Source organism: Scyliorhinus torazame, chromosome 13 (genome assembly GCF_047496885.1).
Source record: "Scyliorhinus torazame isolate Kashiwa2021f chromosome 13, sScyTor2.1, whole genome shotgun sequence".
In the NCBI taxonomy this organism is placed as follows: domain Eukaryota; kingdom Metazoa; phylum Chordata; class Chondrichthyes; order Carcharhiniformes; family Scyliorhinidae; genus Scyliorhinus; species Scyliorhinus torazame.
The window spans coordinates 15730041-15747930 of record NC_092719.1 but is presented as its reverse complement, the minus strand read 5'-3'; the positions used below and the strand labels follow the sequence as shown (position 1 = coordinate 15747930).

The window sequence follows — 17890 nt, the reverse complement described above, 5'->3', positions numbered from 1 at the left end:
CAATTTCACATATGGAATTAATGTGTCACTATGCTGCGGGATTAGAATTACTGAGTTATTTTGAGCTGGAAGGCATGGAGGATTCTCACTGGAATCGCACGATTGCTCCAAGGTGGGGAAGACACACGTGGGGGCAGAAATATTGTAAGTTTATTACAATGTGTGTGCAGAAACAAGGTATACCAATAGATGAACAACAGCATTTAGTTTGGACTGAGGCTTCAAAGTTTTCGCAATCGTAATAAAAAGTATTTCAAGGTTCAGACTCGCTTTCAGAGTCCAGAAAATAAATCTTGGTTGAAAGGAACAGGGAGAACTTGAACTCCATTGAGTTACACGTCATCACCAGACAACAGAAATAAAAAGTTGGGCTGAATAAAGTAAGGAGATGGCCAACAGCTTGTTAAAGTTGTTCCAGACAGAGAGGCACCTGAACAAAGTTGCAGAAGAAGCCAGATTAAATGCATCTTGGAACATTTTGAAAATGGGACTATTTGAGCAACTCGCCTCAATTAATGCCTTGGTAAGGTGAGTCGAGTCCAGCCATTGGCTCTCTGCAACCTGACTGATTTGCAAATCAAAACACCTAGCCTGTGTGAAGATTGATTTCATTTTCTGATGGTTCAGTCTGGGTTAACTTGCATTAGCTTGCATTCTTGGCCACCTGACTGGAATCCACAGATAAACAACCATTGTCCTTCCAAGGATCCATCATTTGGTTAAACTTCAAATGTCACAGCAGCTTCAAAACAGACAACTCCGCTGCACATTCCAAGCTGCAGAAACAATCAGGTTTCCCGATAGAACCACTGGCTACAGTCATTCTTGGTTCAGCTAGAAATTCATATGAACAAGTACGATGCAGGAACATTTACAACACAACGCAGAATGAAACCAGTGTCTGATATATACAGAATAGGACAGCAGGCAAAAAACAGGATACAGGAACTTCAAATCCGCTATGCAGTCCAACACTTTTTAAAATGTCTGATTCAGCTTGGGTCCAAAGGCTGTGCAATAGATTAATAGAAAATAAAACCATTGCTGCAGTGCTCGCTCTCTCTGGCACGAGAAGAACCTCAGATTTCCAAACTTACAAGCCAGTCATTAAAAAAAAATACTGCCAAACAGAAGCAGACAGAGACCCGTTGACATAATATGGCATGTCAGAATGCCTATACAAGCTGCAGGAACTCTGGCTCAGCAGGAAATGGTCAACTTTGTCATTATTTTATTTATTCTCGGCCTTCTGGCTAAGATCAAGCTTCAGATCAAGCCCAAGATGAGGTGCAGTGCCTTTTCTGATCAGTTTGGATCTTGTATGTCTCCCTTGTGGAGACTGTAAATTGGCTTCAATTTGAATTTGAGTTGGCTTTTCGAGCAAGCAAAGAGATGGATCGAGGGTTTGTGTGTCCATTCTGTGCATTGGCTTTGTAACTTTAAGGATGGGATTTTAAAACAAAATGTACAATTCAATCGAATACAACTCTGGAATTAAATGGAACACACACACACACACACACACACACACACACACACACACACACACACACACACCATTGAGGTGCAGCATCTCTCGTTTCTTGATTCACGAGGTCTTGGCTGAAGCAACCATTTGTGTGGTGCTGCTAAACAGAGTGCTTAGAGTGAAGAGAATTTGAAACCTTGATGAGATGCAAATGGGAACAGCAACATTAGAGCCGATCTATTTACTGCTCGGCCTTTTAATCACTCAAGGCAACTTACTGCCTGCCTTCCCTTCCATTCATGCTCACTCGATCTACCAGCCTACAGCAATTCAGATAGGGAGCTAAGAACTCTGCAGAGAATGCCTTCATCAGCAAGCCAACGCCATTAGTTATGAAGACAGGCATGCAGCCACTAAAAAAGAGTGGGGCCACGAATCTTCCCAAGAGATCACAAATTATTTACTCCGAGGAAGTCACCGATCCAGTTCAGTCACCGAGCATTTATAAAAAGTGACCAACCCTCAAAAAATGTAAACTTGTCCCCATGAATTCACCAATGCATCAGATTGCAGCAATTCACACTTTTTGAAGCAGACGTTTTGTTGATTGTAGTCCCACCAATTAGGAGGTTCTCATCAGTGCCCTTTTCACATACCAAAGTGTTCTTTGGAGTTAAGATACTTACCAAATAACTATTCCTTCTGATTTTGAAACAAAGTGTGGGGACCAGCAATCAAAAAGACCAACAGGTTAGTCATCGGGTAAGAGAAAGAACTGCTGGGCTTCATCACCTGGGTGACTCCCCTGGATAATTCAAGCAGTAGTCAGTACTTGACCAGCGGTCAACATTGTATAGAGGACAGCCCCTGCTAGATTCCTCCCCCCCCCCCCCCCTTCTCCACCGTGGGAACAGTTGTCTGCTTGCTGGATATGTGCATGACGGGGTGTCTGGATGCAAGTCCTGTTGGGGATGGAGTTTGGGAATTCCATGGCAGGAGAGGCCCCAACGCCCTTGCTTGCTTGTTCGAGCCTGCATGGTAAACTTACAAATGAAGCTCCTTTCTAGGCCTGCTCCTGCCAGCAAGTCTGGTATGGGTCACAGGCTTCTTGTTAAAATTATATCAGGGACCTGTTTAAAATCACACAACAGCACCAATCACACACTCAAGAGATCATTGCCCTTTGGCGAGGACTCATGCTGTCTGAAACAGGAGGCCAACCCAGAGGGGGAGGCCACATAGAACTCCGAATAATACAGCACAGAAGGCAACCATTTGGTGCATGGTGACTGTGTCGGTCTTTGGTAGAGCTATCCAATCCATCCAACTCCTTACAAATATTTTCCCTCCTATTTGAATCATAACTCACTACATTGAAAAGTAATCTCATCTCCTCTCTGGTTCTTTTGCCAATTACCTTTACTCCGAGGAAGTCGGAGTAAAGGTAATTGGCATACCCTTTGGTTGCCGATGCCCTTGCCAGTCAGTAGAGCAATATCTCGTTATTTATCTGGCTGCTTCTATGTTAGAGGGTGTTTTCCCCCTAACATGGACAGTTAAAAAATGAGCTCAACAATATCAGAATAATTCTAGCTTCTAAAACAATATTAAATTTAGCTAACTTTTTTTATTCCAAAAAGAACTGTAATTTATTTACAGTACCATTACATCTATAAATCACATAAACTTCACCCTTATTGTTCTCATATCATCTAAGCTCCCAGAAATGAATAGCAGCCATGAAATTCATCCCCAGCTAACCAAACGGTTAGATTTTGCAAGGGCTAAATGACCATCCGCAACACTGCTTAATAGTTCCACTAATTGGAGGTAAAATACAGGTTGTAATTTCAAACTTCGGGGCAGAAAGTAACATACAATGGATATTCATTGTGGTTACACTGATCAGAGGATCTGGGATCAGCCAGTTTTGCATAAACTACGTGGTTTGTGGCACTGCAGTCCCTCCTTCAGGGACTCCAGCAGTCAGGTTATTCTGCCTCTGCAATCACTGAATTATATCAAGTTGCTGCACCTACATATTCCATATATAGCTGCAATCCCACAGCTCAAACTGGATCAACGCTGCTCCATTGTTAAAATGCTTTTAGTTCTTTTGAGAACAATTACTAATAATTTGCTGCTGCTGACTTGTCCATAGACAATTCCTATTTAAATGTATAAATACTGTGTACTCATTTGTGCTCGTTTCCATTGGAACACCCCTGAAATGTTTGAGCAATTACCTTTGAAAGCCATTTGGCTCTGGTTTGATTCCACTTTACAGCAAGTGAATTCAGCTGCATTAGCTTACTGGAAGCATGATAGTCTGCTTTAATAGAATGAAGTCCATCCAGTTATCCAATGGCTCTTGTTGAAATGCACATGGTAGGAAAATGCTGCCTCGATGCATTCAACGAAGCACACTGAACGGCAACAGGTTTATGCCAGTGTTGAAATAGGAGGGGATTGCCAGTTTCCCCCAAAGGGGATTGGATTTTCTGTTTCAAATTGAAGTTTCTCCTTTGTGGGCTTGCAGTTTCAGCAAACTGCTGGCTCCAGTAGGAACAGAACCATCTGTGTGCAAGCCAGCAGAGGTAATTAAGCTGACTTGGACATCTGAAAGAGCTCTATTTTGAAGGGGGAAAAGTGCTCAATTGTTCCCTTGCAAACAACGGGTATAAAGATCTAAATTACTCTGACATGCAGCATACGAAACATGCTTTTTTTTGGGGGGGGGGGGGGGGGGGTAGAGAGAGAGAGAGAGAGGAGAGAGACAGAATATCCAGAATTATCGTTTTCACTGATGGCTCAGTTGTAACAATTCACTGTTCAACATGGAATTAAGACATATAAACCCCAGGTTCAACTCTAGCCTGCTCAGTTCATTGACATCAGCCATAGCTGCAGGGTCCTTACGCTGCAAGAAGGGGTGGTGGAGGGAGAGAAAGGAAGTAAAACAACCATTTAAACTCCAGCAGTGCTTGACAAATGCAGACCTATGAAGATGAGGGTTTATAAGGCAGCAGCCTCAGCTGTGGCCGGTGCACCCTGCGCATCAGGATGTCGGCACTCAAATCAATCCTTCGAGAATGGAGAGCAAAATTGGAAGAGGAAATAATAGTTTGTCAAAAATTATTTTCATGATGGCGCTGCCGTTAAACAGTGCTGAGAATAGGCCATGCCAATTAAAATATGGGAACACGAGAAAAGGGGGAACCAATCAAGTACCAGTTCCACTATGTGCGGATACAGCCAACAGTTACTTGCATTTTAAACTTTACAATGCATTTAACTTCTCGTTTTCTACTGCCCATCAATCAGCGACATCTCCACTATTTTAGCCAAAACAAAATTCCATGTTCCCATTACTTTTTCCTTACTTTCAACATTTTTCACACATTACCCCATCTGATCAAGGCCTACGACCAGAAACGTCATTGAGGCAAAAGATCTAAGATTTGTGGATCTAAAGCAGCCACAGATCCACTTCAAGCACAGTTAATAAGTTCTATCGGGGCAGCGGGTGCAGGCGAACAAACAGGAGAGAAAAACGGACAGAAATCCATTTAAGTTAGTGTGTTGAAAAAGGAATCTTGATGGACAAATTACATATATATAAGCAACTTATCAAGTCTTTCACGTGCTCCAAAATGCATCAGATACAAAAAAACGCTTTGCAGATGTATTGTGCAGTTTCTGCTATTGGAGTAAAGACAGTAGTCATTTGGCACACAAAGCTCTAAAAACATCAGGCAAATTTATCTCCAGTGATATTAGAGAAAGGGAGAACTTTGGTTAGGACACCAAAAAGCTCTTCCATAAAGAATCAAATTTGGTGGGCGTAGCGGCTTTTCTCCCCATTTCTAAATTGGTTACGGTGGCAGGACACAAGTCGGATTGTTCTTTACTTGCAGAATGCATCCACTTTCACTCATAGCAGTTCTCAGCCGATCTCCTAACTGTACACTTGAGGCACATGTTCAGCAGGCAAAAGATGTTGAAGTTGGGAAAGAGAAAAGAAACAAAATCTCAGAATGAATGAGGACTAAATGCAAGATACCTTATGCATATCATCGTAGACGAGCTGGTGAGCAAATCTCGGACATGGCTCCTCTTCTTGAATGCTCTTGTTCAGATTATCTTTTAGAGACTGATCATTTTTGTAAACACAGGACCTATGCCACAGAAAAACATGCCATTATAGGAACATAGGAGCAAAGGAACAGGAGTATGCCATTGAGCTCCTCTAGCCTGTTATACCATTCAACAAGATTGAACCCCGCATACCCATCTTTGCCTCGTGTCCCTTAATCCTTTGGATGACAAAAATCTATCCACCTGTGATTTGAAAGTAATTCTTGCATTTACTGCCATTTGCTATATTTTTTTACACTATGTCACTCAGTCCAAAGTTCCCAACCAGTCGAAACTATCAGTGCACCATTCACTTTAATCAAGCATCATTCGAAAGTCCAAGTACAGCACATCAGCCCTCTCTGCACTTTATCAAAAATTCAATCAAGTTAGTTGAATGCTATTTGCCTTTGGCAAATCCACACTGGTTTTCCTCAATTAATCCACACGACCGAATGCTAATTTTGTGCTGATATCTTGAAAACTTTGATCAAATCAGACATTAACCTTCTAAATGACAGGAAATACATTTAAAAGAATGCAGTAGGCATTTTTCAGATGGAGATCGTAGCCCCGAATGAAAACAAATAAAAATAAGCCTTGAAAACAGAAAATGTCGGAAACTCTGGCAGCATCTACTGGGTATTGCCAGCACTTTGTTTTAATTTCAGATTTCCAGCATCCTCAGTATTCAGCTTTTCTAAAAATAAGACTTATTGTTTTCAAGTCAATACTTCATTTATGTGCAAGAGAGCAATGAAGCACATAAGGAAGTACCACAAAACGCAGAACACAAAGGCACACTGACGAGAATTGCTCACCATTGAAGAATTCTCACTACACCTGGGACAAAATTAAGTCACTTGGATAAATGTGGATTAATCAAGGAAAGCCAGCACAGCCTTCTTAAAGGAAAATAGAATTTTACTAACTTGACTGAGTTTTATGATGAGGTAACAAAGGGTTGATGAGTGCAGTTGTGATGTGCATGGACTTCCAAACAGGGTTGGCAAGATTGCTACATAGAAACTGGAAGCCCATGGAATAAAAGAGACAGTAGCAGCAAGGATACCAAGTTGGCTTGAGTGACAGGAAACAGAGCAGTGATGAATAGTTGCTTCTCTAATGGAGGAGGTTCCCAGGCTGTCAGTACCAGGACCAGCAGGTTTTGATATACTTTAATTTCAAAATGTGCAGGTGACAGTCCAAAGATGTGCAGGTTAGGTGGATTGGCCATGCAAAATTGCCCCTGAGCGTCCAACGTTTAGGTGGGGTTAGGCAGACTATGGGCCGAACGGCCTCCTTCTGCACTGTAGGGATCCTATGACAGAAAGCATGGAGGCTCTGGAGAAGGATGGTGATGGACATCTAGAGGATTTTGGCACAGTGGTGGTATGAGTAGATTTGTGGGACATATGAAATTTAATGCAAGCAAGTGTGACGTGATATATTTTGGTAGGGAGAATGAAGAAGAGAGGCAATGAAGAGAGGTAAAGGGGCTGCAGAACAGAGAACTAGGATATTTTTGCCCAAATTGCTGATGGTGGTAGGGTAGATTGACTATGTAGTTAAAGGCAGAAGGGTTCTGGGCTTTATAAAGAGATATAGAGGACAAAAAAGGTCGTACAACATTGGTTTGGTCTCAACTGGAATAGTGTGCCCAATTCTGGGCATCACACTTTAGAAAGGGTATGTAGACTTCCGGGTGCGGCGATGACCAGCTAAGTCGCACATTTCGGCAGCTCCCGTTGGAACGGACTTTTGGGCTCTTGATAGGAGCCCCAACGGCAATTTTTAACGGCCAAAATCACTGTGCCGTGAAATAGAAGGGAATCCCCCCGGATATATATGGAAAAAGGAGCGGAAAGCGGCCGAATTGCAGTGGATCCTTTGGAGCAGCGGCAAGGAAGGGAAGCTCGAAGCAAGATGGCGTCGGAAGGTGGCCGTTTGGTATGGGCCCCGGAGCAACAAGAGTTCCTGCGGCGCTGTGTGGAAGAGCTGAAGAAGGTGGTGTTGGCCCCGATGCTACAGGCGATTGAAGGGCTAAAGGAGGCGCAGAGGACCCAGGAGCTGGAGCTTCGGGTCGTGAAGGCAAAGGCTGCTGAAAATGAAGACGAAATACAGGGCCTGGTGGTGAAGACAGAGACGCACGAGGCACAGCACAAAAGGTGTGAGGAGAGGTTGGAAGCCCTGGAGAATAATTCGAGGAGGAAGAATTTAAGAGTCCTGGGTCTTCCCGAAGGCGCAGAGGGGGCGGACGTCGGGGTATATGTCAGCACGATGCTTCACTCGCTAATGGGATCGGAGGCCCCGACGGGCCCTTTGGAGGTGGAGGGAGCTTATCGAGTTCTGGCGCGAAGACCAAAGGCTGGAGAAATACCTCGTGCCATCGTGGTGAGGTTTCACCGCTACAACGACAGAGAGATGGTCCTAAGGTGGGCGAAGAAAACGCGGAACTGTAGGTGGGAGAACGCGGTGATCCGCGTATGCCAGGATTGGAGTGCGGAGGTGGCGAGAAGGAGGGCAAGTTTCAATCGGGCTAAGGCGGTGCTTCACAAAAAGGTTAAATTTGGAATGTTGCAACTGGCGAGACTGTGGGTCACACACCAAGGGAAGCACCACTACTTTGAGATGGCAGAAGAGGCGTGGGCATTCATTGTGGACGAGAAGCTGGAATAGTCTGGCGAGAGAAAGAGCTTCTGGGATAAAGTGGTGGGGTGATTATGTGGGGCGAGGAAGGGGAAGGGGGGGATGATTTTTCAATTCTGTAACTTTTCTCTCTTCCCCTCGTTTTGGGGGCGGGGGGAAGGATGAGGAACTGTGGGCGCTGCTGGGAAGGAACGGGGAAGGAGAAGGGAACTGCACCATTAGGGGCGGGGCCAAGTGGGAAACGCGGGCTTTGCTCCCGCGCTATGGTAATTATGGCGGGAACAGGCGCGCAGGAAGGAGGGGGCCTCGCACAGTGAGGGGCCGAGGGCAAACGGGGAAGCCAAGGTCAGCCAGAGTTCGCTGACTTCTGGGAGCAACATGGGGGGTGTAACTACGCTAGAGGGGGATCTAGCGGAGGGGGGGGGGGGTTAACTGGGTTGCTGCTGCTAAGGGGAAGGGGGAGCTGTTATGGGGCGGGGTGGTTGAGACGGGAGGGCACCATCGGTGGGATATACGGGTACGTGGGAACCGGGTGAGGAGCTGGGTTAAAAAAGGGGATGGCGAGTCGACAAGGGGGGGGGGGGGGGGGTAAAGAGCCCCCAACCCGGCTGATTACGTGGAACGTGAGAGGGCTGAATGGGCCGATTAAAAGGGCACGGGTACTCGCACACCTAAAGAAATTAAAGGTAGATGTGGCTATGTTGCAGGAGACGCACCTGAAACTGATAGACCAGGTCAGACTACGTAAAGGTTGGGTGGGGCAGGTGTTTCATTCGGTTTAGATGCGAAGCATAGGGGGGTGGCTATTTTAGTGGGGAAACGGGTACTGTTTGAGGCAAAGACCATAGTGGCGGACAGTGGGGGCAGATACGTGATGGTGAGTGGCAGATTGCAAGGGGAGGCGGTGGTTCTGGTGAACGTATACGCCCCGAACTGGGATGATGCAAACTTCATGAGGCGTATGTTGGGGCGTATCCCGGACAAGTTGGTAATGGGGGGAGACTTCAATACGGTGCTTGATCCAGGGCTGGACCGGTCGAGGTCCAGGACCGGGAGGAGGCCGGCAGAGGCCAAGGTGCTTAAGGACTTCATGGAGCAGATGGGAGGAGTAGACCCCTGGAGATTTATTAGGCCTAGGAGTAAGGAGTTCTCATTTTTCTCCCACGTTCACAAGGTATATTCACGGATAGACTTTTTTGTCCTGGGAAGGGCACTGATTCCGAAGGTGACAGGGACGGAGTATACGGCCATAGCCATCTCGGACCACGCTCCACATTGGGTAGATATGGAGGTAGGAGAGGAAAAAGAACAGCACCCACTCTGGAGAATGGGTATCGGCTTATTGGCGGATGAGGGGGTATGTCTAAGGGTGAAGGGGTGTATCAAAAGGTACTTAGAGCTTAATGACAACGGAGAGGTTCAGGTGGGAGTGGTCTGGGAGGCGTTGAAGGCGGTGGTCAGAGGGGAACTGATATCCATAAGGGCACATAAAGGGAAGCAAGAGAGTAAAGAAAGGGAGCGATTGTTGAGAGAACTTCTGAGGGTGGACAGGCAATATGCAGAGGCACCGGAGGAGGGACTGTACAGGGAAAGACAAAGGTTACACGTGGAATTTGACCTGCTGACCACTGGTAAGGCAGAGGCACAGTGGAGGAGGGCACAGGGTGTACAGTATGAGTATGGAGAGAAGGCGAGTCGACTACTGGCCCAACAATTGAGGAAGAGGGGAGCGGCGAGGGAGATAGGTGGGGTGAGAGATGAGGAGGGAGAGATGGAACGGGGAGTGGAGAGAGTGAACGGGGTGTTCAAGGCATTCTATGAGAGGTTGTATAAGGCTCAGCCCCCGGAAGGGAAGGAGGGAATGATGCATTTCCTGGATCATCTGGAATTCCCGAAGGTGGAGGAGCAGGAGAGGGCGGGACTGGGAGCACAGATTGAAGTGGAGGAGGTGGTAAAGGGGATTGGGAGCATGCAGGCGGGGAAGGCCCCGGGACCGGATGGGTTCCCGGTGGAATTTTATAGGAAATATATGGACCTACTGGCCCCGCTTTTGACGAGAACCTTTAATGAGGCCAGGGAAAGGGGGGAAGTTGCCCCCGACTATGTCGGAGGCGACGATATCGTTAGTTCTGAAGAAGGAAAAAGACCCGCTGCAGTGTGGGTCCTACAGGCCCATTTCCCTTTTGAACGTAGATGCTAAGCTCCTGGCCAAGGTGATGGCGACGAGGACAGAGGATTGTGTCCCGGGGGTGGTCCACGAGGATCAAACTGGGTTCGTTAAGGGGAGACAGCTGAACACGAACATACGGAGGCTGCTAGGGGTGATGATGATGCCCCCACCAGAGGGGGAGGCGGAGATAGTGGTGGCGATGGACGCCGAGAAAGCATTCGACAGAGTGGAGTGGGACTACCTGTAGGAAGTGTTGAGGAGATTTGGTTTTGGAGAAGAGTTTGTTGGATGGGTACAGCTGCTATATAGGGCCCCGGTGGCAAGTGTGATCACGAACAGGCAGAGGTCTGACTACTTCCGTCTTTATAGAGGGACGAGGCAGGGGTGTCCCCTGTCTCCGTTACGGTTTGCATTGGCAATTGAGCCCCTGGCCATAGCACTGAGGGGCTCCAGGAAGTGGAGGGGAGTACTCAGGGGAGGAGAAGAACACCGGGTATCATTGTATGCAGATGATTTATTGCTGTATGTTGCGGACCCAGTGGAGGGGATGCCTGAGATAACGCACTCAGGGAGTTTGGGGAATTCTCAGGGTACAAATTGAATATGGGGAAGAGTGAGTTGTTTGTGGTGCATCCGGGGGAGCAGAGCAGGGGAATAGATGATTTACCGCTGAGGAAGGTAACAAGAGATTTCCGGTACTTAGGAATTCAGATAGCCAGGAGTTGGGGAACTAAAGTCTTCAGGGGTGTTTTTGTATAGATATTTGTACTTGGTTATGTATATTGGATTGTTTGATTTTATTATTTGGGAGAGTTATTATTTTTGTTATGGCAGTTGCCATTTAGTTTATATATTATTTATTTATTTGTTAAAACCGGTCACTGTTATTTGTATTGTTTTATTGTTGTAAAAAGGGAAAAACCTTTGTACTGTTTTATTTGGCCGAAAAATTTGAAAAAAATATAATTTTAAAAAAAAAGAATATGTAGGCTTTAGAAGGAATGCAGAATAGATTTATGAATAATGGTTCCAGGGATGAGGAGCTTCATTTACACACATTGATTGTAGAAACCGGGGTGTAATCCTTCTAGGAGGAGGAGAGAAGGTTTGATCAGAGAGAAGGTTTGATCAGAGGTGTGCAAAATCATGAGACATTGAAACAAAGAGTGAGGGAGAAACTGTTCCCATTGGCGGAATGGGCGACAACCAGACAACACAATTTAAGGTGATTGGCAAAAGAAACAAGGGCGACATGAAACATACTTATGCAGCTAGTTAGGATTTGGAATGCATTTCTCTCGTGTAGTTTTTCTAAAGGGGAACTGCAAAAGCACCCAGGAGACAAAAGGATTGCAGGGTTTCAGAGAAAGGGCAAGAGTGGAACCAGCCACCATCTTACATAGAATCATATACTGGGCACAAAATGGACATGTTGGGCTGAATGGCCTCCTTCTGTCTTGCAACCATTCCATGATATACAACGAGCAATCCGTGTTGAAATAGTTTGGGTTTCTAGAAGAATCCACATTACCAGTAATTGCACAAAATAATTGAACAGAATTTGCTACATCCCTCAAAGGTCAAGGTTAAAATCAGAGCAGAGATTGCTGCATCATTTTTAGTCAGAGTTGCCAGCCAAAACTCCAATTCCATCACGAATAAAATGGAGCAGGAATATTAAAATGTATTTTCTAATTTGCAGTTCAGGTAGGTGGTTTAAGTGCCTATAGCCCAAGGCATGGAGCTCATGTATTCCAATGCATCGCACCAATGATGGATAGAAGCATAAACGTTTATGACACAGAAGGCCATTCAGTCCATCATTTCTGTGACGCCCTAAAAAGCTATGCAGCCTAATTCCATTTTCAGCTCTTGGTCCATATTCCATTATGTTATGGCACTTCATTCAAGTACTGACCTAGCCAGTGACATCCACATCCCGTAAATTAATTTTTTTCAAATGCCATCAAGGTTTCAGCCTCTATCACCATTTCAGGCATTGTGTTCCAGGTCGGTGTGTGTGGGGTATTTACCATTTTCTATAGTTGTCACTCTTATTGATACTATCAAAGGTAGACATGAAACAGAGACTGGACACTTGCTTGCGAGTAGGTACAATGTGCATACACTAAAACTAAAGTTCATGCCTGACTAGCACTGCTCCCATACAGCGCCAGGGACCCAGGTTCAAATACGACCTCAGGTGACTGTCTGTGTGGAGTTTGTACGTTCTCCCCGCGTCTGCGTGGGTTTTCTCTGGGTGCTCCGGTTTCCTCCCACAGTCTAAAGATGCGCAGGTTAGGCGGATTGGCCATGCTAAATTGCCCCCAAGTGTCCAAAGGTTGGGTGTGGTTACCAGTATAGGGCAGGAGATTGGGCCTCGGTAGGGTGCTCTTTCGAAAGGTCAGTGCAGGCTCGATGGGCCAAGTAGCCACTGTAGGGATTCTATGATTCATTTTTATTATACGGTATATTTGTGGAATGAACTGAAAATTAAATAGACTGAAGCCACGTCATAAAACATTGAAACGCTTTTCAAAAAGGCCAAGATCGATGGTCACGCCATACAACCTATTCAAGCTTCTGTTGTCAATGTCACTGACTAAGTGGTGCTTTCCATTGTCTTAGTCAGTCAAGCACATATATGAGAACAATGGAAGGTCAGGCAAGATTTGCGCCAACTACTTCTGGGGAGGTAAGCAAATGAGGGTAAGAAGGTCAGTCAAGTTTCTCATTCAAATCTTAGATGATCAGAAAAGATGCAGCTGCTCACAGTTTTGACTATCTAGGGGAACTGATTACCATGGGGAACTGATAAGGAAAAGTTCAAGTACGCAAATGTAATGGTAAATACGGAAACTAAAAATACAAAGTCGTGCAACTGCAGTTTTGATTTCTTCTTTCCATATCGCGGACCCAGCACAGGCACGAGGGGCTGCATCACCTCTTCCTGTGCTGCATCAGTTGTGCAATTCTATGGTAACATTTATCGGCACTGCAGGGTTTCCATGAATATTAGCGCTGTGAACAGCAAAAGCAAAATAAAGTGTCCGATTGTTGAGCAGCAACAAACCACTGGGGAACTCCAAAAATGGAAGAGCTGTGTGGTTAGTACTCGGGAAATGTTTTGCTTCAGAACTTACCAGTTATTCCGGGCGATGTCATAAATCCAGAAAGAATTCCGAACATTCTCTTCCCGCTTGTCCTTATCTTTACTGAGGCCCGAGAGGACATGAATCTCATTCAGTTCTGGGTCAATGGTAGCCCGCTGAGTGAAACCTGTCATTGGAACTAAAGAGTGCAATGACTCAGAAAATGACTTATTCAAACCAAATATTTAGACAAGTTGTAAAATGTTTTCAGAGACACCATTTTTGAATGGTCACTAAAACCTCTCAATCCTCTACAGTTCTTTGCAAAACAGATGCACCCATATTGCGCAAAAGGCAAAATCCTACAGTGGACTTAAACTACAGCTCACTTTTTCTCTAGGGCTGTTAAATAATAAAAGGTAGGGGATGAGTGCGCTGGTACATCTTTGAAAAAGCAGGTCGCTCCTAGGTAGATATGTATGCGAGAGAATGCATGAGAGAATGACAGCGTATGGAGTGAGGACAGCATGCTTGAGCGATCATTTCATACCACCCTTCCCTAGTCCTGTTAAATACTGTCCATTTCCATGTCTGAAGGGTCTTTCCAAAAGGCCAACTAATTTGTGCTCTAGCACCAGATGACATCTGGCGTGCTAAGTTTTTCCAGTAATTTCTGTTGCACTCGTACTGCATCAGTCATTTAACAAAAAAGCATTCTTACCCTTATGAACTCCTATGGCCAATGAAAATCAAATCAGCTTAAGCATGTTAAAATAGGAAAATAAATGGTTCTGATAAAAGTATTCAGTACTCATTAGGCTGCTGAATTGACAAGTAGTTTCCAAATACATTTTCTAAAAGAAATGTTGGGACTTCTAATGAGGCACTGGTAGTTAAAATGCATGTTGAAGTCTAATTATTTTATAATGAAATGAAGAGCAGCTGGGGAAACAGACCCTCTTTTTGACACTTCATAATACTTTTCATCAGTGAAGTTTCAAAGCTTCTTACTGAAGTATTGGACAAGCCAACATCTCTATTCTTCAGATCCTGCGTTACTTTGGGACAGCATCAAGGGTTTTCATTATTGAGGAGGCTTCAGTTAGACTAAAAAACTTGGTTGGAAAAGTATTTAAAGTCCAATTAAATTTGTTGAAATTATGAAGCAGTGTGCCCAATCAAATCAGAGCAATGATCACAAGGCAAACATGAATCAACAAATAGCAAACCGAAACAAGAATGATTAAATTGCACAGTTCTCTGGTAAAAGCAGACCTTAAGAACAGTGTCCAGTTCGTTGAAAAAGGCATCATAACGTAACAGCCCTCACACTGAGCTTTAGCACAAGATTGAGTTTTGAATTTTAAAAAGATGAAGATACTTGTTTTTTTGTAAGGAAGCAAAACCCCTGAAATCATGTGTAGCATGGGTGTACATTCCCTTGTACCATGATTGACAGGAAGAGAAAAAGATAGACTGTTCTCAATGGATGAGCTAAAATGGAGCCAACAGCATTCCTCATCGAGGTGAATATGTGATAGAACGTACAATTCAGGAGGACAATATAAGAGTCTTCTATTTATCAAGTCTAAAAAGGTTTAGATATAGGTTGGCAACAGATATAGGGATTCCACAACTGTAGGCAGGAGTACTGGAATTTAACCAGCTGAGCTGAACTTTACTAGCACAAAGCAAAGAGTTTACTTCAGTCTGTCCATTCGCTTCATCCATCAGGGTACTGACTCAGGGCAGCAATGCGTGATACAGAGTGGTAGATGTACCCCTGCATATCCCATTAATGAGCCAGGATTGCTGGCTAGTCATCAATAGTGTCTACTGATGGAACAAGCATGAGGGGGCAAATCATTCAAAGAAGCAAAGGGTTCAAATAATCTTTCACCAGTCTGACTTGGGTACAGGATTACTGATTACTAAGCGTGATTTGAGTCTGACTTTCCATCATAAGGTGCATCATCTTGCAGCCTATTTGACTTGAAAAAGATATAATTTATTTCCACTCCCCCAAGTATAATTCCTGGTTAACAGATAACCGCAGCAGCCACATCCAACATGTCCTCTAATGTTATTTTTGCAGTGTGCGGCCCTCTTAATTTTTTTTTTAATGTGGCTGCACAATGCGTGGTAACTTAAAGCAGATGACCAGAGACCTGCACAGGAATTTTCAGGTTGCTGCAAGGCTGCACAGCTTAGAGGCAACATTGATCACAGGTTTTTTTCCAACAGATGTCAACCACTTCTGAGTAGCATGGTGAATATCATGCTTCACCATAAAATGTGTAATAGCATTGCCACTACCCCCCTGTAAATATATGGACATGCACCATGATCAGAACATTTAAAGACATGTGGAAAAAGGTACCAAGGCAGGCTGTTGAAGAAAACAGTGTAAATGTGTTAAGGAAGTAACTAGACAAGATTCTAAGGAATAAAAAAATGATTTGAAGACAGTGAAAAAGTCAGTGGATGGGTTACGATCAATCAAACCCAAGGTATGATCGTTTCCTGAAATACTGTTTTCCTGAATTATTCCAAAAAGGCTTTGCATCCACTCCCATCATTCAGGTACTTAACTGGGAATGCCCCGACTGTTTGCTAAGAATAGTTAGTATAGAAACACCAGCTGACAGAAACACAAGTGGGATGCTGCTAAATTAGGGCACAAAATCTAAATGGCCGCCTTCTTAAGCCAGTCTTCGATAAGGAGCTGCAGTAGAAAAGCTGTTCATTATACTGGGAATTCAACACACAAAAAACTCTACCACCTCACATATGCAAAAGAACACAGGAGAAACAAACAAAATGCAAAAATCAGGCTCAGAATGAGATCAGAGCAAGAACTAATTGCTCGGAGCTGCAAAACTACAGCTTCCATGTTTCCACAATGCTAAGTTTGTTTACCAATCAGATATTATTAAATATCCATCTACCCCTGGAGCTGCTAATGATAAGTTTACTACTGAAAGCAGCATTAACTGCTGGCTTCCTGCTCTTCTAGCTATCACTTCTGATGTCTTGTTAAAATTGTCTCATGATCTGCTCTGCACTGCCTTTGGTGGAAACAGATTCAATCGTCACTTTCAAAAGGGAATCAGAGAAACTGACATCAAGAATTGGATGAGTTTCAGTTTTTGTGTCGAGACAAACACTGGCAAAACCAGAACAATCATCTTCAACCCACCAAACATATTGTGCCCTTATGGGCCAACCCTTTCCCTGTCCTCCTCTCATTCTTTGCAACCTTGTTGTTCTATTTGACCTGAATGGAATTCCAACTGCATATCCTCTCCATCATAAAGACCACCTACTGTGGTATCAAGGCCGACATGTGCGCAACTTTGTATTCAACTTTCACTCTTCACGCCTCCAGAGTTAGTTATTCCGACGTTCTCCCAGATTGCCTTCAAACCTCCGCATTCTTCTAAACTTCAGTTTGCCCAGAACTCAGCTGCCTGTACAACATTCAGCATCAATTTCTGCTGGTCATTCACCCACGTCCTTGCTGACTTACACAGGCTGCCTGCTCCCAAAATATTTCCAATATTAAACATTTACATCCCAGTGTTGAAATTCCTCCATTACCCCACCTTTTCTTTTCTCTGCCAGCTCCCCCAATGTGACATGGCTCCCTCGAATCTGTTCTTCTGACTCTGGCCGCTTGTGCACAGTCAACTACAGGCAGCTGCTCCTTCACTTACTTAAGCCATTCCTAAACTCCTCCATCTGCCTCTTTAAATGATCCTCATAAAATCAACATTTTCAACCAAGCTTCTGGCCACTTTTGCAAATACCTCATTTGGGGATAACATTTTTTTTTTTAAAGTTTAAAGGCAATGTAGAAGTCTTTGCTGCCGTAAAACCTAGATACTTCTTTTAAAAATTCAAACTTCGCTCTAAACGCAAATCAAATTGAGTGAACGCCACCCTGGCTGAGCAACACTTGGCAGATTTAGCAATCCACAAGTACAGGTTGTAATAACCCGGGCTCTCCAGATCACACTGTTCCTTCAGCTTGGTACATAGCTTCTTACACGTAACTGTGTCCCATGCAATGTTTGCAACACAGTGGATCACCAGTTTGGGATGATGCAAGTGTTTTCTCTGAGTGCTAGTTAGCCAATTTAACCGCAGAAGCAAATTAAATGATTATATTGATGAGATTAGCTGCTCGTACTGGATATGGAGGTTTATGGATTTTTGATCCCAGGGTGGGAGGGAAATAGGCAAACTGAAGCCAGGCTGATTTATCCATTGAGTTGGACCCAGCTGTAATGAGGAAAAAGGACGAGGAACCATACAAACATGCAAATTCGGAGTAGGGCAGTTGAGCCCTCACGCCTGCTCCGCCATTCAATA

At 44.4% G+C, this 17890-nt stretch overlaps 1 protein-coding gene across 4 annotated transcripts in view; it reads right to left on the bottom strand.

The window, feature by feature from the left end:
- mkln1 (muskelin 1, intracellular mediator containing kelch motifs) overlaps nucleotides 1-17890 on the bottom strand; it is a 195571-nt gene that overhangs the window by 24886 nt on the left and 152795 nt on the right. For all 4 annotated transcript variants that reach the window (XM_072471106.1, XM_072471109.1, XM_072471107.1 and 1 more), the window contains 2 exons: nucleotides 13568-13715; nucleotides 5532-5646 (listed from right to left, as the gene is read on the bottom strand). In XM_072471106.1, coding sequence (XP_072327207.1) covers nucleotides 5532-5646; nucleotides 13568-13715 — 263 coding nt within the window. The remainder of the gene's footprint in view (nucleotides 1-5531; nucleotides 5647-13567; nucleotides 13716-17890) is intronic.